The sequence below is a fragment of the Oncorhynchus masou genome, chromosome 27 (genome assembly GCF_036934945.1).
Source record: "Oncorhynchus masou masou isolate Uvic2021 chromosome 27, UVic_Omas_1.1, whole genome shotgun sequence".
In the NCBI taxonomy this organism is placed as follows: Eukaryota; Metazoa; Chordata; class Actinopteri; order Salmoniformes; family Salmonidae; genus Oncorhynchus; species Oncorhynchus masou.
This window is the reverse complement of record NC_088238.1, coordinates 54,549,457-54,576,602: the sequence shown is the minus strand read 5'-3', so window position 1 is coordinate 54,576,602 and position 27,146 is coordinate 54,549,457. Positions and strand designations below refer to the sequence as shown.

The 27,146-nt window shown below is 44.1% G+C and overlaps 1 protein-coding gene across 10 annotated transcripts in view; it reads left to right on the top strand.

Moving 5' to 3' along the window:
• The window catches only part of LOC135516425 (calcium/calmodulin-dependent protein kinase type II delta chain), a 105,893-nt gene that overhangs the window by 1,645 nt on the left and 77,102 nt on the right, over window positions 1–27,146 (top strand). For all 10 annotated transcript variants that reach the window (XM_064940727.1, XM_064940730.1, XM_064940732.1 and 7 more), the window contains one exon: window positions 2,244–2,338. In XM_064940727.1, the coding sequence (XP_064796799.1) occupies window positions 2,244–2,338 (95 nt within the window). The remainder of the gene's footprint in view (window positions 1–2,243; window positions 2,339–27,146) is intronic.

Below are 27,146 nucleotides of genomic sequence, written 5' to 3'. Positions count from 1 at the left end.
AACAGATGTTATTGCAACGCAGCAATATCTAACATGTAATCTAACAATTCCACAACAACTATCTAATACACACATCTAAAGGGATGGAATATGAATATATAGATGAGCAATGACAGAACGGCATAGGCAAGATGGTATAAAATACAGGATATACATATGAGATGAATAATGCACGATATGTAAACATTATTAAAGTGACTAGTGATCCATGTATTAAAGTGGCCAATGATTTCAAGTCTGTGTGTAGGCAGTGATGTGCTAGGGATGGCTATTTAACTGTCTGATGGCCTTGCGATAGAAGCTGTTTTTCAGCTTTAGGTCCCAGCTTTGATGCACCTGTACTGACCTCGCCTTCTGGATGGTTGCGGGGTGAACAGGCAGTGGCTCGGTGGTTGTTGTCCTTGATGATCTTTTTATCCTTCCTGTGACATCGGGTGGTGTAGGTGTCCTGGCGGGCAGGTAGTTTGCCCCCGGTGATGCGTTGTGCAGACCTCACTACCCTCTGGAGAGCCTTGCGGTTGTGGGCGGAGCAGTTGCCGTACCAGGCGGTGATACAGCCTGACAGGATGCTCTCAATTGTGCATCTGTAAAAGTTTGAGGGTTTTCGGTGACAAGGCACATTTCTTCAGCCTCCTGAGGTTGAAGAGGTGCTGTTGCGCCTTCTTCACCACACTGTTTGTGTGGATGGACCATTTCAGTTTGTCTGTGATGTGTACACTGGGGAACTTTCCACCTTCTCTACTGCTGTCCCGTCAATGTGGATAGGGGGGTGCTCCCTCTGCTGTTTCCTTAAGTCCTCGATCGTCTCCTTTTGTTGACGTTGAGTGAGAGGTTGTTTTCCTGACACCACACTCCGAGTGCCCTCACCTCCTCCCTGTAGGCTTTCTTTTTGTTGGTAATCACGCCTACTACTGTTGTTCTCTGTAAACTTGATGATTTGAGTTGGAGGTGTACATGGCCATGCAGTCATGGGGGAACAGGGAGTACAGGAGGGGTCTGCGCACACACCCTTGTGGGGCCCCAGTGTTGAGGATCAGTGACGTGGAGCTGTTTCCTACCTTCACCACCTGGGGGTGGCCGGTCAGTAAGTCCAGGACCCAATTGCACAGGGCGGGATTGAGACCCAGGGTCTCGAGCTTAATGATGAGCTAGGAGGGTACTATGGTGTTGAATGCTGCGCTATAGTCAATGAACAGCATTCGTACATAAGCATTCCTCTTGTCCAGATGGATAGGGCAGTGTGATGGCGATTGCATCGTCTGTGGACCCATTGGGGCGGTAGGTAAATTTGAAGTGGGTCTAGGGTGACAGTTAAGGTGGAGGTGATATGATCCTTGACTAGCCTCTCAAAGCACTTCATGGTGACATAAGTGTGTGCTATGGGGCGATAGTCATTAAGTTCAGTTACCTTTGCCTTCTTGGGTAACAACACTTTTTGTGAATGTTGAAGAATTGATGTAATGATAAAAAGCACATAAAGGCTTCATAATTCATAAAGGTCATGTTAAACTAACTGATATTATCTCATAGAACAGAAAGTATGAGATCTCCTAAGCCCGTGTTAACCTCTGACCTTATTTTTGGTGTTTATTCCAAACCCCTATTCATTAGGAATGACTGAACAAACCTGACATGTCTTATTTCTGAGTGTTTTAGGACTACAAGCTAGCACTTAACAGAGCTCGCTATCTTGCAATACATAGCTTGCAGTCCGAAAACCCGGAAATGATATGATTCGCCACTGTTGTCTTACGACTCGACAGATAGCTCGAACCAGTCATGACTATTCAACAAAACAATTAATTATTTAAGTTTATTTTCAGCAAATGTATTAGTTACATGATTGTATAACTAGAAAGTGAGTTTTGAAGTTGAGGGTGCAGTATTTATGAAGTTTGGCAATGTGGACAAAAATTAGCATAGTTCAACTAGCCAGCAAATTTAGTCGGGGAAAACAAATCTGGGAGAGGATATAGCTGGGTGAACATGAATCCAGGAAATGTATGGTGAAGTCCCTTCCAGACACGGTAGATTCCTCCTCACCACTCTATAGAGAAAGGAAAGGGTTTTTCAATGGAACAAAATGTATAACATCTCCAAAGCCTGTGTTTACCAGACCTTATTTTCGGCATTTGTTCAAAAACGAACCATGGTGAAATTAGTGCAGACAAAAAGACGCCATCACTATTGCTCTCCATGTCAGTTTGATTGTCTACTCATCACCGTTTTTGTGTGTCCTAAAGGGGAGCTTTCTCCATAGTGAAAAGATGTATGAGGATCTCCAGCGGACAGGAGTATGCTGCCAAAATCATCAACACTAAGAAGCTATCTGCTCGGGGTAGGTGTCTTTACCATGTCTTTTCCTTGTCTTGGCAGTTTTGGTTGAAAAAAAAAAAAAAATCTCCAACATTTCCTTGATTTTTGGACTTCATGCACTTTTTAACCAAGTGACCTGCCCTCCAACTTCCCCACATTTCGCTCCTGCTTACTTTTTAGTGGACAACGTACAGTCGTAGCTGTATGAACATGAGTCATTTCTGTAATTGGAGGCAAACCACGTCTGGGGAGGCTCGCTCAGGGTTCTGTCCAACTGGCTTTTCAGTTCTTCTTTCATTTTATATCCTTAGTGCCCCTTGTGGCGAGGGATGAAAACACCAAGCAAGGTTATGACTCTCATACTGGTATCAGTTAACCTGCTTTGACTTCTGACATGAGTCACAGTGTAGTCTTCTGTGTCACAACCACAGTCACTATGGGGTAACTGAAGGGATACTGCCAGTAGTAGAAATAATGCATTCTTCAAGACCTTTGGGTCTATATCCTGGTGCTACTATACAAAGTCTTGCTTTTGTAGAATGGACTGCCTGTCCAGGATGTAGCTTGGGTCTGTTTTTTTTCCCTTATTCTCTCTCTCTCTCCTTCTTTCTGAGGCAGCTGTGGTGAGCGGGTTGGGTTGGTGCGTGGGCCGGTGCTCCCGTTGTCTGTATGGCGCTGCTGATTATCCCTCCACAAACCTTAATGGGCTGCTGACAGACAAGTAAGGATGAAGAGACAGGAGGGAGGGATGATTAGGACTAAATGACAGGAGGGAGGGGAGGGATGATTAGGACTAAATGACAGGAGGGAGGGGAGGGATGATTAGGACTAAATGACAGGAGGGAGGGAGGGATGATTAGGACTAAATGACAGGAGGGATGATAAGGACTAAATGACAGGAGGGAGGGGAGGGATGATTAGGACTAAAAGAAGGGAATGTAATTGTATCACAGACAGGAGCTATGTCTAGAACAGAACATGAATAACTGGATAGAGAATATAGCTGGAGAGAGGAAGCGGTACCCAATTCCTTACACAATCCTCTTTATGGTACAGAGAGTAAAGAGAGATTAGATTGCTGAGGTGTTGAATAGAGGGTGGCCCAGAGAGGGTTGAGAAAGCGTATTGGTGTTTTTTTCCCATGATTGATCCCATTCTAGGATTGGCTTGACTGATTGGCTCCACTGAGCCACGCCCGGCCCCTATCCGAGAGAAGATGAGAGGCAAAAAGAGCAGGGAGATAAATTGGAATGGGAGGAGAGATGTGCAAGATTTTGTGAGGGACAGAAATGGAATGAATTGAAGAGAGAAAGCGAGTGGGGCGAGATGAGGAGGAGAGATAGGAAAGAATAGTACTAGCAGAGAGATCTCTCCCTTCTTCAGCTGAAGGTGACCTTCGAGGAGGGAAACCCCAGGTCTGTGTGTCAGTCAGATACCAGGGGCAGGACTGGAGGAACATAGTAAGTAGAAAGGGGGATACCTAGTCAGTTGTACAACTGAATGCATTCAACCGAAATGTGTTTTCTGCATTTAACCCAACCCCTCAAACTCACCTCATCCACCAGCAATGTGTAGCACCCACAATGCACAGCAAACATTTTTGTGCCTGGACGCTCACCTCATCTATCGAGATACAGGATTTTCCCCATTAGGAATGAGAGGAATTATTAGGTGGCCATGATGGAATGGGGCCAGGTTGGGAGTTTAGCCATGACCCCAGGGTGGTATTACATCCCAGCTGTGGGATGCAGGGTGATCTACTTCTGCCAACCTGTAGATTGTTGTCAATTGGGTGATCTTTATCTATACCCCTATAGGGTGTTATTAAAGCCTTATCAAAGCACAGAAATGTAGACAGTGGATTGGTTTTTGGTTCACTGCACTGTATTGACGAAGTTAGATGATGTGTTAGCAAATCAGTCTGTCCCTATATGTGTGTGTCCCCTTCTCTGTGTCCACCACGAGCAGGGCACTGATCTACTAACAGCCGTCTTACTTTATGTTTGAGGGAATGAGTTACAGTTCGGACATTCAAGGTTACTCTTTGCGCTGGGGATTCCCAAAGTGGGTCGTGTGACTTCTGATAGACGAGACTCTGAATTTAGCCTCCCGTGCGATAGTGGGACTCCTTAGGGAATAGACCCTCCCTGGTAACCCACACTCCTTTTGGCTCGCCGTGTGGAGGTGTGTTGAAGGTGCAGACCTATATCTCCTCACACACTTATGTCAATGCATGGGCTTTGGGAGTGTTTTTGACTTGTTGCACTTCTTCTTTTCTCTCATTTGGTGACTTCCCCCTTCTATAAATTGGTTAGCATTTAGAATGTATAGGTTTTTGTGCCTCTTGCTTTGTGGTTAGATGAGGAAGGATGTGTTTTTGAAGCCAACTGAATGTCATAAAGTTGTGGCTATCCTACCAGGCTCTGTCAGGCTCATTGTCTGCTAATGAGAGGGGTGTAGACCCGCACAGACATTATGGGTTAATTGGGGGCTCCCAAGGGGCACAGCGGTCTAAGGCACTGCGTCTGCGCTAGAGGTGTCACTACAGACCTTGGTTCGATTCCAGGCTGTACCACAACCGGCCGTGATTGGGAGTCCCATAGGGCGGCGCACAATTGGCCCAGCGTCAGGTTAAGGACAGACTGAGAACCCCCTCTCCACACGCGCACACAGCCCACCATAAATACAAGTCACCCTGGCCTGACCAATATGGCTGACCTTGGTGTCTGGGAATGTTCACACCAGCATGAATACAGATGACTCAATCACCCCAAAGCTCTGTCTAATATGGGGATCTGGGGCACTCACTGTGCTGTAAGGTTCCCCAAGGTGTGAGGGATTTTTTTTTTTTCTCACTCCGTCCCATGTATCCCTCCTGTGAGGTATTTAAGTATGTCTCTCTTTTTCTCCATCTCTCTCTCGCTCTCTCCTTTCTGTCTCTCACTCTCTGTCTCTCTCTCCCTCTCTCCTATCTCTCTCTCTCACTCTCTCTCTCTTTTTCTCCATCTCTCTCTCTCCTTTCTGTCTGTCTCTCTTTTTCTTCTCTCTCTCTCTCTCTCTCCTGTCCCTCTCTTTTTCTCCATCTCTCTCTTCTTTCTGTCTCTCTTTCTCCATCTCATTCTCTCTCTCGCTCTCTTCTTTCTCCATCTCTCTCTCGCTTTCTTCTTTGTCTCTCTCTTTTTCACCATCTCGCTCTTCTTTCTCTTTTTCTCCATCTCTCTCTCTCGCTCTTCTTTCTCTGTCGCTCTTCTCTCCTTTTTCTCTCTTGCACTCCTCGGTCTCTCTTACAATCTTACGGTCTCTCTCTCTCTCTCACTTTGCTCTCTTCTCACACTCACGGACAGGGGGGTTGAGTCACAAAGTGTTTAGTTTTTTAGTTTTATTTCCTGTAAATCTGTATTTGTGTAAGAGCAAAGCCCTCAGTCTATTTAGCCCTCATCTTACGGAATAGTGTGTGTCTGAAGTTCATGACAGAGCCAATCAGCACACTGGATATTTTACTAAGCTGGAGCATTCCCCGAGCAGTTCTAGAACACCAGAGGAATGAAAAGATGTAACGATTGGTATGGCGTCAGGAGAACGTGTGTATTGGCAGACCCCCTCCCCCCCGACTGAGCGTTTCACGGGCAGGCTAAAAATATCTCATTTAAACAACAGAAACCGAGGGAGGGAGAGGAGGAAGATCTGGATCGAGGGAGATGGTGTCTGTCAGTGATGAACTATCAGAATGAGCAAAATATTCATAGATCCTTAGCAAAGATATTTTTATATTTGGCTGCACAATGTTCAATGAATGACCAAATCAATCAATCAAATATATTTATTTGTAGCCTGAATTGGGTCGCATCGACAAATCACTAAATATAGTCCAGGTTCTTGTTATTTTCATTCCATTTCTGCCAAACGGTGACAAGAACAGTTGTTGGGGAAGAGACCAGAACAGCATGAACGATACATGACGACAGGAAGCCACACTCACTACGCCTTGGCCACATGTGCATCGGAACATGTTATTAGCCGGCGTGTCGAAGGGAAATTGCTTAAACAAACATAAGAATCTCTATTGCACTTCACACTGCCCTTTCACATTTGGACAAAAGGAACACCTATGTGAGAATGCAATTCATTGACTACAGCTCAGCGTTCAACACCATAGTACCCTCAAATCTCATCACTAAGCTAAGGACCCTGGAACTAAACAACTCCCTCTGCAACTGGATCCTAGACTTCCTGACGGGCCGCCCCCAGGTGGTAAGGGTAGGTAACGAAACATCCGCCATGCTGATCCTCAACACGGGGTCCCCTCAGGGGTGCGTACTCAGTCCCCTCCTGTACTCCCTGTTCACTCATGATTACACAGCCAGGCACAAGTCCAACACCATCAAGTTTGCTGATGACACAACAGTTGTCGGCCTGATCACTGATGAGAAAGCCTATAGGGAGGAGGTCAGAGACCTGGCTGTGTGGTGTCAGGACAACAACCTCTCCCTCAACGTGATCAAGACAAAGGAGATGATTGTGGACTACAGGAAAAGGAGGGCCGAGCATGCCCCCATTCTCATTGACGGGGTTGTAGTGGAGCAGGTTTTGTGCTTCAAGTTTCTTGGTGTCCACATCACCAACAAACTAACATGGTCCAGGCACACCAGGACAGTCGTGAAGAGGGCACGACAACCTATTTCCCCCCAGGAGACTGAAAAGATCTGGCATGGGTCCTCAGATCCTCAAAAGGTTCTACAGCTGCACCATCGAGAGCATCCTGACAGGTTGCATCACTACCTGGTATGGCAACTGCTTGGCCTCTGACCGCAGGCACTACAGAGGTTAGTGCATATGGCCCAGTACATCACCAGGGCCAAGCTTCCTGCCATCCAGGACCTCTATACCAGGCAGTGTCAGAGGAAGACTCCAGCCTCCCTAGTCATAGACTGTTCTCTCTGCCACCGCATGGCAAGCGGTACCGGAGCCCCAAGTCTAGGTCCAATAGGCTTCTAAACAGCTTCTACCCCCAAGCCAAAAGATTCCTGAACAGCTAATCAAATAGCTACCCAGACTATTTGTGCAACCCCCCCCCCCCCCTCACGCTGCTACTACCCTCTGTTATTATCTATGCATAGCCACTTTAACAACCCTATCTGCATGTACATAATTACCTCAATTACCTCGACACCGGTGCCCCCGCACATTGACTGTACTGGTCTCCCTGTATATAGCCGACACATTGACTCTCTACTGGTCTCCCTGTATATAGCCCCACTATTTGTTATTCACTGCTGCTCTTTAATTATTTGTTATTCTTATTTCTTCTTTTTTGTATTTTCTTAAAATGGCATTGTTGGTTAAGGGCTTGTGAGTAAGCATTTCACTAAGGTCTTACACCTATTTTATTTGACGCATGTGCCAAATAAAAGTGGATTTGAAAATCCCAGAGATGGAATCTGGTGTCACCATGGGGCTGGCGTCTCTAGGAAGGGTTTCAGCCGCAGTCTCCTGGTCTTTCAGGAAAGACCATATGCATCTGTCTTTGTTTGTCATGAAATCCATGTTTTCCCTTAAATATATATATATTTTTTTTGAAGTGGCAGGTCTTTGATTTACTGTTTCGTCATTTAGATAAAACCATGAAACGCTTTGTTTGTCGCCAAGGGGACGGATAGGTTATCGATCGCTTGAATCTAAAGAGGGAACTGTCATCAATATGAATTAGTCAGTGTCTCTTCTCTTTGTGAATGATAACTGTGATGGTCAGTGTCTCTTGTCTTTGTGAATGATAACCGTGATGGTCAGTGTCTCTTCTCTTTGTGAATGATAACTGTGATGGTCAGTGTCTCTTCTCTTTGTGAATGATAACTGTGATGGTCAGTGTCTCTTCTCTTTGTGAATGATAACCGTGATGGTCAGTGTCTCTTCTCTTTGTGAATGATAACCGTGATGGTCAGTGTCTCTTCTCTTTGTGAATGATAACCGTGATGGTCAGTGTCTCTTCTCTTTGTGAATGATAACTGTGATGGTCAGTGTCTCTTCTCTTTGTGAATGATAACTGTGATGGTCAGTGTCTCTTCTCTTTGTGAATGATAACCGTGATGGTCAGTGTCTCTTCTCTTTGTGAATGATAACTGTGATGGTCAGTGTCTCTTCTCTTTGTGAATGATAACTGTGATGGTCAGTGTCTCTTTGTGAATGATAACCGTGATGGTCAGTGTCTCTTTGTGAATGATAACCGTGATGGTCAGTGTCTCTTTGTGAATGATAACCGTGATGGTCAGTGTCTCTTTGTGAATGATAACCGTGATGGTCAGTGTCTCTTTGTGAATGATAACCGTGATGGTCAGTGTCTCTTTGTGAATGATAACCGTGATGGTCAGTGTCTCTTTGTGAATGATAACCGTGATGGTCAGTGTCTCTTTGTGAATGATAACCGTGATGGTCAGTGTCTCTTTGTGAATGATAACCGTGATGGTCAGTGTCTCTTCTCTTTGTGAATGATAACCGTGATGGTCAGTGTCTCTTCTCTTTGTGAATGATAACTGTGATGGTCAGTGTCTCTTCTCTTTGTGAATGATAACCGTGATGGTCAGTGTCTCTTCTCTTTGTGAATGATAACCGTGATGGACTATGCACCACTCAATACACACACAAGCACTTGTTTCCCAGCCCTAAACACATCACTGATATACTCAGATATACTCTATCCCATCACCGCTAAAACCAACTGACTGATCATGTGTCAGGGCAAGCGAGGGATTTAAAACAACAATTCTGTTCTTTTCTCTCCTTTGCCTGTTTCCAAGCTCATTTTCCAGTTGACTAAAACAGCCCTGTTTGCGTCAAATTTTTCTGTGTGTGCTCGGTTTATTTTCAGACCCGACGTGAACTCCCCCAGGAGCGGTAGCTAGCTCTGCCAACGTTTCATTATAGCATAGCCAGGTGTAGCAGCACTCATATAAAAAACAGCTGAAAATCAAAGTTGATTCAGAATTCCTGTTCTGTTTAGTTTGTTTACCAGAGGGGGCTTGGGAGGAGGGATTTTCAGTTCATGAATGAATGCAAAATAATTCAGCTCGTACCATATGTAAGACGTTTTGATTTGCATTTGTACACACACACACACACACACACACACACACAAATGTTGTGTATCACATTGAACTGAACCCCAGATCCAATCTATGTAAGCAAAGACTGTCATCCCTGATGAATCTGTCTATTTCCATAAATGTGAGCTTTCCCCGGGGCTTCAGTCTAAATCCTCATTTAGGCCAGTAGGCTCAGGGGGGACGGGGGCTCCCTTAATTAGTCTCTTTGTCTGGGAGAGGGACAGAGGGGCCACTCCACAGGAGCCCAGAGGTGCTCTCCCACTCTTAATGAACGATGGTACCCTTCACCGGGCCTTCTATGGTTATGTCTGTCTTTCTCTCTGATATGTAACGGAATGGAAACTTTCAATGAATTCTTCTTCTTTTCATTACCTTGACCTCTGACCCTTGGTGTCTTTTGCTGTCCTTAGGGCTGCTGGGAGAGGTTATATGTAAATGTATTCTGTGTTGAGGTGAGCGCCAGTAACTACTTGTAGAAACACACCGCATTAATGAGACTCGTATAGATGTATGATATGACACTGCGAATATCCCCTCTCGACACCAGTCATCCTCTCAATCGCCATGTCATTCTTCCACGGCTACACAGTCTTGCAAGTGTCAGGAGCTTTAGTCTAGCTTATGTTCCAAGCCGAGTCTATCCTACACGCTCCCTAATACAAGCAGAACGTATCTGTTCTCTTTCACTCCTCCCCCACCTTAGAATACACTACCTTCCACTACCATCTGAATGAATGTATTCATGGGACTGTTATTCTAGCTGTCTCTGGTGAGGTGGAATGAGTTAACCCCAGCTGCACTGGGTTTGTCCCTGACCAGGCCATGCATTTTTATTCCACACAGCCACATATGTGATGTGTCTGTGTGCAGAGGGCACATGGCCAGGCAGTCAGTGACCCCCCCCCCCCCTCCTTGCTGAGCAGGGAATTAGATGGTGTAGTTAACCTCTCTGAGATACATGGGACCCACCTCGCCAACAGCAAGTGAAAGTGCAGGGCGCCAAATTTAAAACAACAAAGTTCCTCAAGCATACAAATATCTTAAACTTCTCGTTAATCCAGCCACAGTGTCTGATGTCAAAAATGCTTTACAGCGAAAACACCACAAATGATTGTTAGGTCACCACCAAGTCTCAGAAAAATCCAGCCATTTATCCAGCCAAGAGAGGAGTCACAAAAAGCACAAATAGAGAGAAAATGAATCACTCACCTTTGATGATCCTCATCAGATGACACTCATAGGACTTCATGTTACACAATACATGTATGTTTTGTTCGCTAAAGTGCACATTTATATAAAAAAAAATCTCATTTTACATTGGCACGTTACGTTCAGTAGTTCTAAAACATGCATTGATTTTGCAGAGAGCCACATCAAGTTACAGAAATACACAACATAAATGTTGATGAGAATACAAGTATTACACATGGAATTAGAGGGATGCTTCTCCTTAATGCAACTGCTGTGTCATATTTTTTTTTTAAACTTTACGGAAAAAGCAAACCACGCAATAATCTGAGTACAGCGTTCAGACAACAAAGCAGCCAAAAAGATATCCGCCATATTTGGTAGTCAACATTAGTCAGAAATAGCGTTATAAATATTCACTTACCTTTGATCTTCAGAATGCACTCCCAGGAATCCCAGTTCCACCATAAATGTTTGATTTGTTCAAGAATGTCCATTAGTTATGTCCAAATATCTTCTTTTGTTAGGGCGTTTGGTAAACAAATCCAAAAGCGCGTTCAGGTTGCGCAGAACGTCGGACGAAAATGATTCTATATTTAGTTTGACAACTAAGTATAGAATCAATCTTTAGGATGTTTTTAACATTAATGTTCCAACCGGAGAATTCCTTTGTCTGTAGAAAAGCAATGGAACGAGAGCGAACTCGTGTCAAAAGCCCCCAAAAAAGCCCACCGCGCGTCAAAAGCCCAAGGCATTCTGCCAGACCACTTACTCAAACAGCTCTCATGAGCCCCTCTATAGTAGAATCCTCAAACCAGTTTCTAAAGACGGTTGACATCTAGTGGAAGCCTTAGGAAGTGCAACATAACCAATATCCCACTGTATCTACAATAGGGGCTGAGTTTAAAAAAAAACTACAAGCCTCAGATATCCCATATCCTGGTTGGATTTTTCTCAGGTTGTCGCCTGCCGTATGAGTTCTGTTATACTCAGACATCATTCAAACCAGCCTGACAATGAGCCATCCTCAACAAGGTTGGACAGTGAAGATGAGGCCTCAGAGTCTGACGTTCAAGAGGTGGACATTGAGGAGGTCCAGGGAGAAGACATGGAAGCCTGAGAGGAAGACAACCAAAGCTTTAGTTTCTAGACTATCATTTTACAGATGTTGAAAAGGTTTGTGGGAGATGCGATGGATCATTGAGGATCATTCAATATTCCCTTTCTTTTGTTGTTTGGTGAAATCATCCCATGTGAAGAGTCAACTCATTTACTTAAAGTTCAATTTGTAAATAAATTGTTTTTATTTCTATTGGAGGGATTTCATAATTTGCAATTATGTCTACTTATGATAAGATTTATGTTTCTGTCTCCATATGATGTGATATATCCAATGCAAAAAAGACATCTACATTTAAATGGTATTAATATTAATTTGCATATATTTCTGTTAATTCCCACAAAGTTTCTACCTCTGAATATTCCCCAAAATGTGCAACCCTGTCTATAGACGGCGGAGGAACGATGGGGAACCTGTATATATGTTTAGTAGATGAGTGTGTTTCCTCACGTGTTGCTTTCATAACCTACATCTGATATCATACTGTATATAACTCAAAGCTGTGATTGTCATCACTGCCTCTTATGCTACATTACTGCTCTACATTGCCCCCAATGTAGCATTTTGTATCTCTCATATGACGTCTCTTCTGTTCATCAGCCACATTGTCACGCCTTTAATGAGCCGGGAATCCGTTCATCTCATACAAACTTCAGGGTTAATGTTCAGGCACCAGTAATGACCCGGATGTGGTAGACCAGCCACCTCCATTTTTAAAAATGTATTTATTTGACCTTTTATTTAACTAGGCAAGTCAGTTAAGAACAAATTCTTATTTTCAATGACGGCCTAGGAACAGTGGGTTTACTGCCTGTTCAGGGGCAGAACGACAGATTTGTACCTTGTCAGGTCAGGGGTTTGAACTTGCAACCTTCTGGTTACTAGTCCAATGTTCTAACCACTAGGCTACCCTGCCACCCCTCATGCTCTCCCTTGGTAATTAACCGTTCACACTGAGGCTAATTAAGGGTGCTTTTAACGATGCATGATTCACCCCGAGAGTCCACAGACATAATGTAGCTGTAAAAGCTATTCTTCGAGCGACAGAACAGTTTGTGACCCATTGCTACTGTATGCGACCCAGCCAATGCAGTGTCAGGGAAATTGAGAGCAGGCTTGATGCTGGTGATGGCTTGTTCTCTCTCTCCATCTTGACTGTTGTCTGACTAGAGGAGCTTCCTTTCTCTCCCTCCATCTTGACTTGGTTTCTGACAAGAGGAGCTTCCTTTCTCTCCCTCCATCTTGACTGGTGTCTGACTAGAGGAGTAAAGTACAATCATTCTGTCACCAAACCAAGATGAGACGTTTGTAGTGTAGTAGCAGGTTATTCTCATGCTGTTCCCTGTGAGGTCAAGCCACCCAGTCGATTGGGCATGTGCGTTTGTTCGCCCTAACACAAACACAGGGGCTCCCGAGTGGCGCAGTGGTCTAAGGGACTGCATCTCAGTGCAAGAGGCGTCACTATAGTACCTGTATCACAGCTGGCTGTGATTGGGAGTCCATAGGGCGGCACACAATTGGCCCAGCATCGTCCGGGTTAGGCCGGAGTAGGCCGTCATTGTAAATAAGAATTTGTTCTTATTGACTTTAACTGACTTGCCCAGTTAAATAAATAAAGTCAACCCTCTGGTATTTATTTTTTATCTTGCCGCAGTGTAAATCTCCTCACCTGTACTGTTGGACCACTGTCCTCCTCACATTCCTGCTCCATGAGTCAGGGCCACCAATCATTATAGGCTCTCCACCAGGTACTCTCTGGTGGCTATGGTTAACCACCTGTGGTTACCTTAGCCTTAACCACTGCTATCTGCTCTTGCCGTGAGCAACTGCTCCACCAACCTTGACCACTTCCCAATGCTGTTCAAAGCCTAATCTAAGGCTGCGTTTTACACAGGCAGCCCAATTCTGATCTTTTGCCACTATTTGGTCTTTTGACCGATCAGATCCTTTGCCCATAATTGGGCAGAAGATCAGAGTTGGGCTGCCTGTGTAAACGCAGCCTAAGTAATGTGCTGTATTCAGACATTCTCAGATTGATATATTTAGAAATGGTGTAAACACACCACAGCTGGAATGCATGCTCTCTTGGGAATTTTAGATGGCTTTAGTTTGTTTACCTTTTAGATGACATGTCCTGCCAAGTTCAGTCCGAAAGCTGTTGAGGTCAGCGTTGCGTACAATGTCCGCATCGGCTTTGCTAGTGATGAATTCTGGGTCCTGACTCCTAAACTTGAAATAAGGTTAATTATCAGGTATCCTATTGAAATATTGAGTCCCATGGTTTAGAGGGTCTACACCAGAAGTTATCTGTAGGAGGAAGGTATATGGTGGAGGCAATTAAGCTTGGAATGTACTGAGTGTAGGGAAAAACAATCACATGTGACGGGCATTGATAAGGGAAGTCATGGATTAGTGATGAAGGGGGTCGAGGGCAGGTCACGTTAAGGGAGAAGGAACAGTTTATTTCCCGTCTCATTTCCTGCCTCGCAATGAATATACAATGTTTAGCGAGAAGGAGGAGACTCCACCCAAAGTGGGGTACATATACCACCACTGTTGTAAATATGTTTTTGTCGGTTCAGCTCCTTTGGGAAGAATAAACTTGGTTTAAGCTTTCAGTGTCTGAATTCTTACTGTGACATGTAGAACCTAGAGTCTTGCCTGGATGTTGAGCATTGAGAAATGGACCTCAGGTATATTTGATAATGATATACAACTTGCCTGTTTGGCTTCCATGTGTTTATCACTTAAAAACCACACTTGTTAAATGTAAATGCAGTTTCTGGCTTCTTAAACAGTCTCCTCCCTCATTTAGTTGCTGGCTCTCTGTTAGGGAACTTTCACTTCTTTTTTTTTCTTGTATTTTTCCCTGAGCTAATTAGTGTGTGTGTGATGACTAGGGGAGATTTCAAGGAACAGATGGCTGCTAGCTGGTCGAGCTAAACTCTCAGGCCATGTGGAGAAACTGAACTCACTCAACCCAGGATTCCAGAACATCTAGAAGCCAGCCAGCAATTTCTGTTTTTCCAGTAGGTTTCCTAAAAAGGAATACCAATGTTGTGGCTTATGACAACTAGATGTAGGTCACTTGAATTAGCCTTTTGAAAAAAGGTCTCCTTGGTGTAACTGCCAACCTTTAACCTACAATATTTTCTTAGATTTTATTGCAGAAGAAGCTGTTTGGTTATTTTCAGGAGATTTTCTATTTTATTTCTAAGCTATTGTTTTCTGTGCTCTACTTTTGAGCCTCCTGGCAGAGAATCTCACCATGTGACCACTAGCGTCTTCCTTAGATGCTGTGCCACCACCAGTCAACACGATGGGCCACTGCACCTGCCGCGTCTCTCACCATCCTACTGGAATGATCGATTTAGTCCTGAGAGGAGAAAAAAAACCAAGAGGTCCTTTTGAGGGCAGTGCTCTGTTCGCTTTAGCCCCACCGTCTCCCATTTCCTGAGAATGAGGGTTCTATCCTGTATGCAAATTCTCCGTGTGGTCAGAGATGAACCCGTATGCTAGCTACGACTACGCATTTTAAAAGTACGTTGCCAACAATTTAACAAAATGAATATGGGGGAAACACTGGTACCATATGACTCACTGTAACACTGTTTGGACTTTTCAGATTATGGAGGAAAAGTTTCTCATTAGACTTTAGTTTTTGCAATTATGCAGATCACATTCATAAGCAATTTGAGATAATTGACGTTGTGATGCACACTGCTGTTGAGATGAACCACCTCCGGTTAAAGGTGACTCAGTTCTACGACGTCAATGGGAGAAAGAGAGAGAGCGAGTGTACACACACGTTAATGCACTGCCTATTGGGATTCATATCACTTTTGATTAGCTTGTTCTGGCATGTCCTATATGCAAATGTGCCTATGTAGGTGACACACTCAGTCAAATGAAAGGGAAACCGTTTGAATTTTGAAACTCGTTCACAACGACAAGTTGAGACGAATTAATCAAAGGATATAGTGTGCATATGATCCCTGCGTGAAGGTCTCTCTCACATTGTCCTAATGATAACAATAACCCATTACAATCCCAGACGGGTGTGTGTGTTCCTCTACCCCTAGCCAACATCGCTTTGTGGCTCTGCTCTAGCAATGAGTCACCCACTTCTTCTACAGACATATAGCAGACTGAGACGCATTGTCTTATCACCGTGTTTGGGGTTTGTTTCCGGGGCCTGACGTTCCAATCTAGACGCTCATTGCTACGAATCGAGTTATCTCTTCGAGGAAGCAAAATAGGATTTTGTGTCTGAAGAGTTTGTATTAAATACGTATGTGGGTAATAGGGATGGGCATTTTTCCTTTGACTGTTGGAGTACGCACATTACTTATTTTCAGAGGACTCCAATGGGAAAAATGTAACATTTTAGAATAAGGGCCACACTAGAAAAAAATGTGCGCATTTATCTAATACTGAACAAAACTATTAAGGCAACATGAAACAATTTCAATGATTTTACTGAGTTAGTTCATATAAGGAAGTCAGTCAATTAAATTCGAGGCCCTAATCTATGGATTAGAATTGAGGCGCAGCTATGGGTGGGCCTGGGAGGGCATAGGCCAACCCATGTGGGAGCCAGACACACCCACTGGGTAGCCAGGCCCAGCCAATCAGAATGAGTTTTTCCCCACAAAAGTGCTTTATTACAGACCGAAATTCTCTTCCGCTGTCCGGGTTGGCTGGTCTCCGAGGTCAAACATACCTGTATTGCTGTTTCATAGACGAGGTGATTTTATTTTTATTGGTATAATCACAATGAATTCTAGTCTCAGCATCATTGCCAGAGCGTCACAGGCTGACTCTGCATGTTCTCTCTACCCCAGATGGCTGGATTACTCTGTTTTAATTCCTGCTCCAGTGTACTAATCACATTCAGAAATCTGTCAAAAGCCCCCAGGGAAGTGGTTTGGACTAATGACAGACACGGGCAGATTGGGATGAGTGTTTGTTTGGCTGCATTTACACAGGCAGCCCAATTCTGATATTTTGCCACAATTTGGATATTTTCCCAATAATCAGGTGAAATACCATAACTGGGCTTCCTGTGTAAAGACAGTCTTTGTATGTTATGGGAGTACAGGCCTCCCGGGTGGCGCAGTGGTCTAGGGCTAGCTGTGCCACCAGAGAGACTGGGTTCGTGCCCAGGCTCTGTCGCAGCCGGCCGCGACCGGGAGGTCCGTGGGGCGATGCATAATTGGCCTAGTGTCGCCCGGGTTAGGGAGGGTTTGGTCGGTAGGGATGTCCTTGTCTCATCGCGCACTAGCGACTCCTGTGGAGGGCCGGGCGCAGTGCACGCTAACCAGGTCGCCAGGTGCACAATTTTTCCTCCAACACATTGGTGCGGCTGGCTTCCGGGTTGGATGTGCGTTGTGTCAAGAAGCCGTGCGGCTTGGTTGGGCTGTGTTTCGGAGGATGCATGGCTCTCGACCGTCGCCTCTCCCGAGTCCGTAGGGAGTTGCAGCGATGAGACAAGACGGTAGACACTACCAATTGGGGAGAAAAAGGGGTAAAATAAATATATATTTTTTTAAAGAGAAAGTTAGACGCACAAATATAATTTATTTGTATTTAACGAGGCAAGTCAAATTATTATTTTACAATGACGGCCTACCCTGGCCAAACCTTCTCCTAACCCGGACGATGCTGGGCCAATTGTGCGCCGCCCCTTGGGACTCCCAATCACTGCCAGTTGTGATACAGCCCTGATTGATCCAGGGTCTGTAGTGACACCCCTAGCACTGAGATGCAGTGCTTCAGACTGCTGTGCCGCTAGGGAGCCCAAAATCACACCCCCAAGACATGCTAACCTCTCTCCATTACGCTAACAGCATTAATGTAGAAGTGTTTAAAAACACATTCTATTCTTATTTACAATAAAAGTGACTCCAAAATGACAATACATTATTTTAAATTAATTTATATTGGCCACAAAATAATCTGAAACTAAACCAAAACAAAGAGCAAATGCATCCAACAAGTTTGTAGAGTCACAAGCTTGATGTAATCATTGCGTGCTAGGAATATGGGACCAAATACTGAACTTCTGACTACTTTAATACACAGTATTTTCCCCCAATACTTTTATGGTCCTCAAAACTGCAGTGGACTACGTACAGAAAGTTCTGTCATTTCTAAACGGTTCACTCAATATGGATGAAAATACTCTCAAATTAAAACTGTCAGGCTACAATTTAACCTCCTCGTTGATCATTGTATCATTTCAAATCCCAGGTGCTGGAGTACAGAGCCAAAACAACCAAACATGTGTTACTGTATGTTCGTGTTACACTAGCCTTGTTGGGAAGCCTGGGGAAGTTCCATGGCGGAAATCGGCTAAAGACGGGTCAGAACCCGGTGTAAATCAGTGGCGCGGTGCTCACCAGATTAGTGCCGTAGGAGCAACAGTGAGGACTAAACATGCCAACAAAACAACCGCTGGTGACACAACCATTTTAGAATGTTAGCAGCACGCGGGTTCACAGCATTTCTCTGTTTAGAGATGAGCTGAACCACAGCAAGAGAACATAGTCTCCCATTCTGGCCATATCAATATTAAGCGTTTTCGTTGAACCACAGAGCTTAGGCTATCGGTCTACCACCACTTCATTGGCAAGTTTTTCATGTTGCTGACATGCAGTACTGATAACTGTAGGCTATTATACCACTTTTCTTGACATTTTGTTTTAATTATTGTGATAGGCTCATGTTTTACCAGTACGGCGTACCCCCCCCCCCCACTACTTGTTTTTCCGGATCGCCTTACCAGACCGCGTCGCCTTACTTTCACCTCTGCGTTATACTCAAATTAAACAGAATATTATGTTTCTATTATCTCTGTCCTCAAAGTTGAACCGTCTAGGGACTGGAGAATCTTTTCCTAATGTCCTCTCTCAAAATGGCCAGTCCTATCCAATCGCCGACACTCTCATTTTACTGACAGCTGGAGCTGCAATTTCCCCCTCCTCCATGGCAGTTATCTACAAATGCATTTGCAGACCGTGTTTTTAATTTACAATAATTACATCAAGATAGCGCAACCATGTGGTTGAATGGAGACAAGGAAAAAGATCTTTGGCACCAGAGCGGTTTAGAATGTGTTGTGACATGACTTTACCAGTGTAATCCAATTTCAATATAAATCGCAGGCTGTCGGCCACACTTGAAAACCAGCACTTCAAAGTAGCATAGTCAACAACAACCCTTCTACGGCCGTGGGGGAGTGTTCTTGAAATGTGACATCCAATCAAAATCAGCGGACAATTCAAACTGTTTTTGCAATACAAAATTCTCTCAACAATGTTATTTTGAAGGCATGGCAACGCAAGACTAGTAATTACTCCCTTGTTCTTTCTGGAAAAGCTAAATCCGTGCTGATCACTTTCTCCACTCTAATCCCACAGACGGACTCTGATTAGTGGACTGCTCTCTTCTCAGTCTGGCATCAGACCATGTCTCCCACTCCTTTTTGTGGGTGTGGGACTCCTACTGCACTGAGACAGCAGTTATTGTTCACCCCCGCCGACCTCTGATCAAAATGAAAGGCTTTAATTACAGAAACACAAGTGTAGATTAGATAAGTATGTGTCGGAGCTTGCATGGGCTCTTTATTTAAAGCTCATCTAAAATATGTTTTATGAATATTAAATGCAAATGTAACGGTCTTTATATGTACCACAGAAGAACCAAGAAGTGAAGAGTGTCACCACTCTTTATGGGCTTTTACATAGGATCTGTAATATTATGGAAAGACAGGACAGGAACACATCAGTCTCCAACGCGCCATCTGACAAGTTGTTCTATAGAGGAGCATGAAGAAAGGTTAAACACATCCTGTCTCACATATATAATGTTGTTAGTCACATGCGCCGAATACAATAGGCGTAGATCTTACAGTGAAATTCTTACTTACGAGCCCCTAACCAACAATGCAGTTTAAAAACCCCCAGATAAGAAAAAAAGTAACAAGTAATTTAAAGGGCAGCAGCAAAATAACAATAGCGAGACTATATACAGGGGGGTACCGGTACAATGTGCGGGGGCACCAGTTAGTTAATATGTACAAGTAGGTAGTTATTAAAGTGACTATGCATAGATAACAGAGTAGCAGCGGTGTAAAAATGTGGGGTGGGGGGGGGGCAGCAATGCAAATAGTCTGGGTAGCTATTTGATTAGGTGTTCAGGAGTCTTATGGCTTGGGGGTAGAAGCTGTTTAGAAGCTTCTTGGATCTAGACTTGGCACTCCGGTACCACTTGCCATGCAGTAGCAGAGAGAACGGTCTATGACTAGCGTGGCTGGAGTCTTTGACAATTTTCAGGGCCTTCCTCTGACACCGCCTGGTATAGAGGTCCTGGATGGCAGGAAGCTTGGCCCCAGTGATGTACCGGGCGGTACACACTAACCTTTTGAGGATCTGAGGACCCATGCCAAATCTTTTCAGTCTCCTGAGGGGGAATAGGTTTTGTCGTGCCCTATTCAGGACTGTCCTGGTGTGCAAAGGACCATTTTAGTTTGTTGGTGATGTGGACACCAAGGAACTTGAAGCTCTCAACCTGCTCCACTGCAGCCCCGTCCATGACGATGGGGACGTGCTCGGTCCTCTATTTCCTGTCGTCCACAATCATTTGTCCTTCGTCTCTAATACATCGCCAGGTGCTTTCAGTGCTGACAGTATTAAAATACTTTTTAGCACTCTGTAAAACTATATCAATAACAATTTTAAACTGAAAGTTGCATGTTTCAATAGTCTCACACTTATAACAATACCTATAGCATTAACCTTGGGATGCTTTGTTTATTTAACGTAATGGAATTTCTGATCTGCGACATACGGTTTCTGTTTTCTCGGACTGAGGAGAACGGGTGCTACGGGTAGTACCAGAGTATTAGGTGACGTAAGCACACAGATGAAATCAATTACATTTAATGAAATAAAAACCGAAGATGTTGATATCATCCAGCTACTGTAGCTGCCTACTTAACATCAACAGGCAGTACTAGTAGTGCAACAATTGAAAATAGAAACCAAAAGTAAAGATTTGAGCTCCGACTCCCCCCTTCAGTCTAAACTTGAAATATTCATTTTCGTGGGTTTGGGTCACTGACCCTTAACCTGGTTGTTTTGCGTTATCTACTATTTTAATAATTTGTTAAATTTGATGGAATGACCATTTTAACTCTCCCACACAAGAGTCACAGAGCTTGAATTTTAAAAAAATGTCACGAGTTCGAGTCACTTAGTCTTTTTGTACCGTGTATCAAAACACGACCCATTAGACCCTATGTCCAGTTGGAGGTGTAAATAATTCCCACTTCCCCCGTCCAATGTCTTGTTAAAACTGGACCACTTACAGTAGCTGAGAAAGAAGCTTTTATGTTTGGGAAATCTCCTCCTGCACAACACAAGCCCAGCTCTGTGCCGCGACCAGCGATGTGAGCAGCCAACACGTTGACTCATAGAACCAACCCTCAGCTCTCTGGTATTAGTGAGTCACCCTTTAAACATACCCCCAGAGAGGGGGAGAGAGGTTGAACGTGGCTCGTGCTTCCCCAGCCGAGAGCACTCCGGAGTGGGGGAGACGGTTTGGAGATAACATGTCTGCCCTGGTTCTCTCCTGCAAACATGGAGCTGCCTGCCAAGGTCTACCGATGTTAATCACAGCTGTGTTTGTGTAGCGCGCTCACTCTTTCTTGTGAGTTTCGCTTCTCAGTTGGACACACCCACCTCATTCTTTCTCCCGCCTTTTCCCTTTTCTCTCGTTCCTGTGATCTCTCTTGTTCTCTCCCTCTCAATCTCGCTCTCTCAATTCAATAGACTATTGGCATGGCAAGTTAAATTACTTAAATGTTCAAAGTACACAACAATAGTCGGGACAGTAGTGGTAATGATATGACAACAATGGTAAATGAGAATAATAATACATTAAAGCTATATTAGTAGGCTAGTCTCAACATGACTGAAACCGAGTCCCCTCTGGGTTTCTCTGGCTCTCCCTAAGAAAACAGGGTGGATTTAATTGCACGAGACCTCTCAGCTTCTCTGTAAATGAACTGTTCTCTGAGACTGCTTAGGTTAAGTTGTTCAGAAGGCAGGCTAATGTTCTTTTCTACCCAGTAATCTTATACTCGACTGTAAAAAAAAAACATGCTATGGAATATTTACCCTGCAGAGACCCTACTAAAATACAGCAAATACCAGTGAATTATACATGTATATGACAGATCCCGGAAATTCATCGGGGTAGGATTTGCAATGTAAAGACTGTATTCGAATGTAGTTACAACTTTCTGGGAAATGCTGGGGAGTTAGAATGGCTCTGGTCTACAGTCAATGTTGTGGGCAAGCTCTGAATCCACAAATCCCATATAGCTGTAATTCTCTGGAATTCTGGGAATTCACTACTTGCTACAGGTCATGACAGAATGTGGGGATCTAGGCATGCGTTCTCCAGAGATAAGGGATTACATCGGGACCGTTTTGATCCCAGACACTATCCCCTGTTCACATGCCAACACATCTATATGTAGGACGTTTTAAAGTAGAAAAACATTAAATCCTGGGTGAAGAGTACATGTTTCCACAGTTTTTTTAAAATTAAAAAGCAGAATCCTCCCGACTCCAGATCTAAAAGCTTTAGTCATTGGATGTGTAAAACTTGAGAGGTTGACTTTGAACCTGACCTCCAGTGAGCTTTAGGTCTCAAGCATCAGGCTCAACTTCCTTACAATAGCATTGTGTAGGACAGATCTCATCAGCCATCATGCTCAGAACACCAGGATAAACAGAATGAGACCACATCTGTATGGATCACATCAGTTTAGTTGGGGAACATGATTTTATGATTACTGGCGCTCAGATATTAACATAATCTGATGGGGGAGGGGGGCAATGTATCACACAACACCATCCTGATTACTTCGATTTGGCTGGAGATCAGTGCAGCTCAGACAGTTGACATTCTGAACTCCACCAGGCCCAAATTCCACCATAATGAATCTATCCCCAGGGCTTTACCACTACAGCCTCGTCAATCAGTGCGTCTCCTCGTCAACAGTCATCACACAATGAGCCCAACGTGTTCTAGATGTTAGCGAGAGAACAATCCCTTCATCTCTATTTTAATCTAAATGGTTATTTTGGTCTTTTCTTGGCTGTTCATTGGTCTTTCGTCATTCCTGGAATGGCAAAGCTTTGTATTTTTAGATTATCAACAGAGTTGGTGGATTAAAAACATTCCACTTAGAAGAACAGCCAGCAGCAATTACTAAGAGTAATTAATGAACTGGTTCCTGGGCTGCTTTAGTGTTGTGTTGGTTCCTGGGCTGCTTTAGTGTTGTGTTGGTTCCTGGGCTGCTTTAGTGTTGTGTTGGTGTTGGCTCGCTCTCCTACAGCTGGAATATGTCCAGTCACAGCCTCAAACCTAAATTATTTTTCAATTCTGGTCATCAAATGAATGCAGCCTCCATTGTGGGAGCTGAGTGCGAAACCTCTGTTCAGTGTTAGTCTTGTCCATACACACACACAACTGTCATATGTTGTAATGTGGTACAGGATTGTACACAGCATGCGGTTATTTCCCCGGTCCCTGTCTCTTTGTAAGAGCCTGTCTGTATGTATTTATATGGAAGTGTAGAAATGTGAGCAGGCCTGCCACTGTGATGTGTCACAGACTTGTCCTCCTCTCTAGGTTTTGGATGTTAACCTTAATCCTTCAAAGCCTGGATGACAGTACTGTGTGTGTGTGTGTGTCAGGAATAAAATGCAGTGCCACACCCAGACATTTTTGCAGAGTATTTAGGTCCATTCCATTTGTATGCTAAATCTTGTTTTGACCTGCAGAAATGGAGACTGGGAGAGAAACTGAGGGATGTTGGTCTACTATGGATGTTTGGGATAACATCTGCCAGGCTACTGTAAAATGCTATGGAACATTTGATACATAGTTAAGCTCTACTGTAAAAACATGCGATGGAACATTTGATACATAGTTCTTAAACTCTACTGTAAATACAATGTGCTATGGAACACTTGATACATAGTTAAACTCTACTGTAAAAACCACATGCGATGGAACATCTCATATATAGTTCTTAAGTTCTACTGTAAAACAACATCGATGGAACATCTCATACATAGTTCTTAAGCTCTACTGTAAATACAACATGTGATGGAACATCTCATACATAGTTCCTAAGCTCTACTCTATGACTTCTAGTAATTTACCTGTGATGAAATTGTCACCCTCTACCTTCATTTTTTGGTCTCATTCAGTGTCCATGATCCCTTTTTACAGTGTTGGTAAAGAGTAGAGCGTCTGAACCCTCTGCCCCCCTCCCCCCCTACGGGGTTCACCTAAAAGCCAGCCTGCTCTCAGCGAGTGAAGGATTAGGGAGAGAAGTAGATGGTGGGTAGAGGGAGGGATGCTGAAGCTAAAATGAAATGACAACTTTTTGTTTCCATGGAGACAGTTGTGTGTACCACCGTCACCTGGGGCGATGTCATCGGCGCTGCCCCTGCCACCTCGCAGCAGACTGCCCCCACCACCACAGACAAAGTTGAGTTGCATTTACCCTAATGAAAACAGAGATGACAAATTTCCCCTTACATACATTTAGCTAACACAGTTAATTGTGAATGGATATAAGCCTAGAGCAACGAATAAGGTCATTGTATATCTACAATACACATCAACACTTGAGATGACCTCAGCATGTAGACATTTTGGGTTTCTACCTTCTAATGTCTGAAGTAAAAGTAATGTATTGTGATTACTGAAAATGTATAATTTGCTTTGCAGGCCTACTGGGCATTTCTGTTTGTCCTCATGTTTATCCTCATTTGTGATGTTCCTCTGACTCTGGATCTAATTGGCTTACTGCTGTTTCCCCCCCCCCAAAAAAATCCCCATTTGTGCCAGTGGTGTGTTTTTACTACAGGGCCACAGTGTTGCTCTAAACCCAGCAGTCGTTGAATACTGCCCGGGCCTCGTGTACATTTAGGGAAACGGAAAGATATTAAATGTAATTATCGTGCAGAGAGCCATTTTCATTCCCCTCCACCCTCCTCAGTCTCACAAACTCCCTTTTCTCTCACCTAGCATCACTCTTTACATTTCACCTCAAAGAGACCACTATTTTTATTCCTCCTCATTTCTCGTTCATCGTTTCTCTCGCCCACTTTCCCTCTTTTTTTTGTTCCCGTCTCCACACCAGCCCTCCATCTTCATTCTCTCCACAGCCTCTATCTCAATCTCCATCTTTTTAATAATCCTGTCAGGGTGTCTACCCCCAAAAGAACACTTCTTCCATTTATCCCCCTGTCCCCTGTGGTTTTCTCAATACGGTTTTCACAGCTTTGATTATGCAGCTAGCAGCTGCTGTGTGTTCCCCTTCTTGACAAACCCCTCTTACTCTAATTCCACCATCTTTTGACGATGATTTCATAACTCTGATTTCTGTCAAGGGCCCTTTTTAAAAACCTTTTTTTTTTTTTTACACAGCTACACACTAATCAACGGTTAACCCAGGTCGATCACAGTACAAATTGTACTGATAGACAGATGGATCAGTCCAGTCATTTCTCTACTGGATATCCACCACTCTCACAGGAGAAATGTCAAATCAATGACGTGATGTCCAATAGAGGAGGCTTGCCTGGGAAACGGCCTAGATGTTTTGGGAGAAAGTGCTGTTCTTGCTATGCCGTGGGATATCGACCGTCATATCTGACTGTCCCTGTGTAGTTAATCGTGAAACACACAGGGGCCCCAGTGTGTGAGAAGTGTCTGTATTGACTCCCATTCAAGTCGTTTGGACACATTTCCACTTGACTAAAGATACTGTGTCCTTTTTAAAAGCACTTGCAGATTGTACTGATAGACTTGGATGCACTGCGTTTTTGAATTTTGTAAGAGTTTATCTCAAGCTCCTCGGCCCCACATGTTGGGTACAAGAGAGGTTGTAGAGGGGGGTTTTCAAGAACATCTTTGGGCCATTTCCTTCTGCTAAGAGCTCTGTTGATGATAATGGCCCCAATGCCAGAGAGAGTATGCATTTGTCAGTGTCACTCACTGCAGCTTCAGAACAGACAAACTCTGACAGGACACTAAAGAATCGCATGTAGATGACTCTGTTCGCTTAAGTTTGCGAGGGTCTCTACTGCCAGTGTCTTTGACATCCTAGAATGTTCCAGAGATCTTTCTGTGGAGAGAGAAAAGAGGAGAATCAAATAAGATGGAGTGAGTTTCTCCTTTTCACCTGGGCTGGCTGGAGGCCCATTGGAATTGTGGGTATTGTTTTTTTTTTTTAGGCTACCATACAAAATTAGCTGTTTGACTTCCTCCTTTTGAAGTGTGTACGGAGTCTCATAAACAAGATGAGTTTAAGTTTATGCCAGAGTTGTGGTCACTGTATCTAACAAACTTCCCATATACCTCACGCAATCTCTCCCTTTTGCTAAAGAAAGACCTCTGTGGTACTGAACATTTTAATATCACCATAACCAGGAAGCACTACCCTCCAGACCCGTCCAGCTTTATCCATATCACGGCTCAAACACGTGTCAGCTATCCCATCCATACACACAGTCTGCCAGTTAGAGATATGAGGGCCAGAGCCCGGATGGCTCCCAGCCAGTTGGAACTTCCAGGGGGACACTGTCTGTCAGCACTGTCCCTGCTATCGCTCACCAAAAATGATTTGATTGATATCAGTCACATGCTTTGTAACCAACATGCTAACAGGGAAATGCTTACTTACGGGCCCTTCCCAACAATGCAGAGAGAAAAATAATAACACAAGGAATAAATACACAATGAGTACCTATATACACAGGGTACCAGTACCGAGTCGATGTGCAGGGGTACGAGGAAATTGATACTATATATAAAAGTACACCGCTTACAATTAAAGGGTTCTGCTATTTCAGCCACACCCATTGTTGACAGGTGTATAAAATTGAGCACACAGCCATGCAATCTTCATAGACAAACATTGGCATTGGAATGACCTTACTGAAAAAGAGTGACTTCGTTTGTCAGGAGATCCATGAAATGGGTTTCCATGGCCGAGCAGCCGCACACAGGCCAAAGATCACCATGCGCAACGCCAAGCGTCGGTTGGAGTGGTGTAAACCTGGTTGCCATTGGATTCTGGAGCAGTGGAAATGTGTTCTCTGGAGTGATGAATCACGCTTCACCATCGCAGTCCGACGGACAAATCTGGGTTTGGCGGATGCCTGGAGAATGCTACCTGCCCAAACACATAGAGCCAACTATAAAGTTTGATGGAGGAGGAATAATGGTTTGGGGCTGTTTTTCATGGTTGGGTCTAGTTCCGGTGAAGGGAAATCTTAATGCTACAGCAAATTCCAACTTCTAGTGGAACGCCTTCCCAGAAGAGTGGAGGC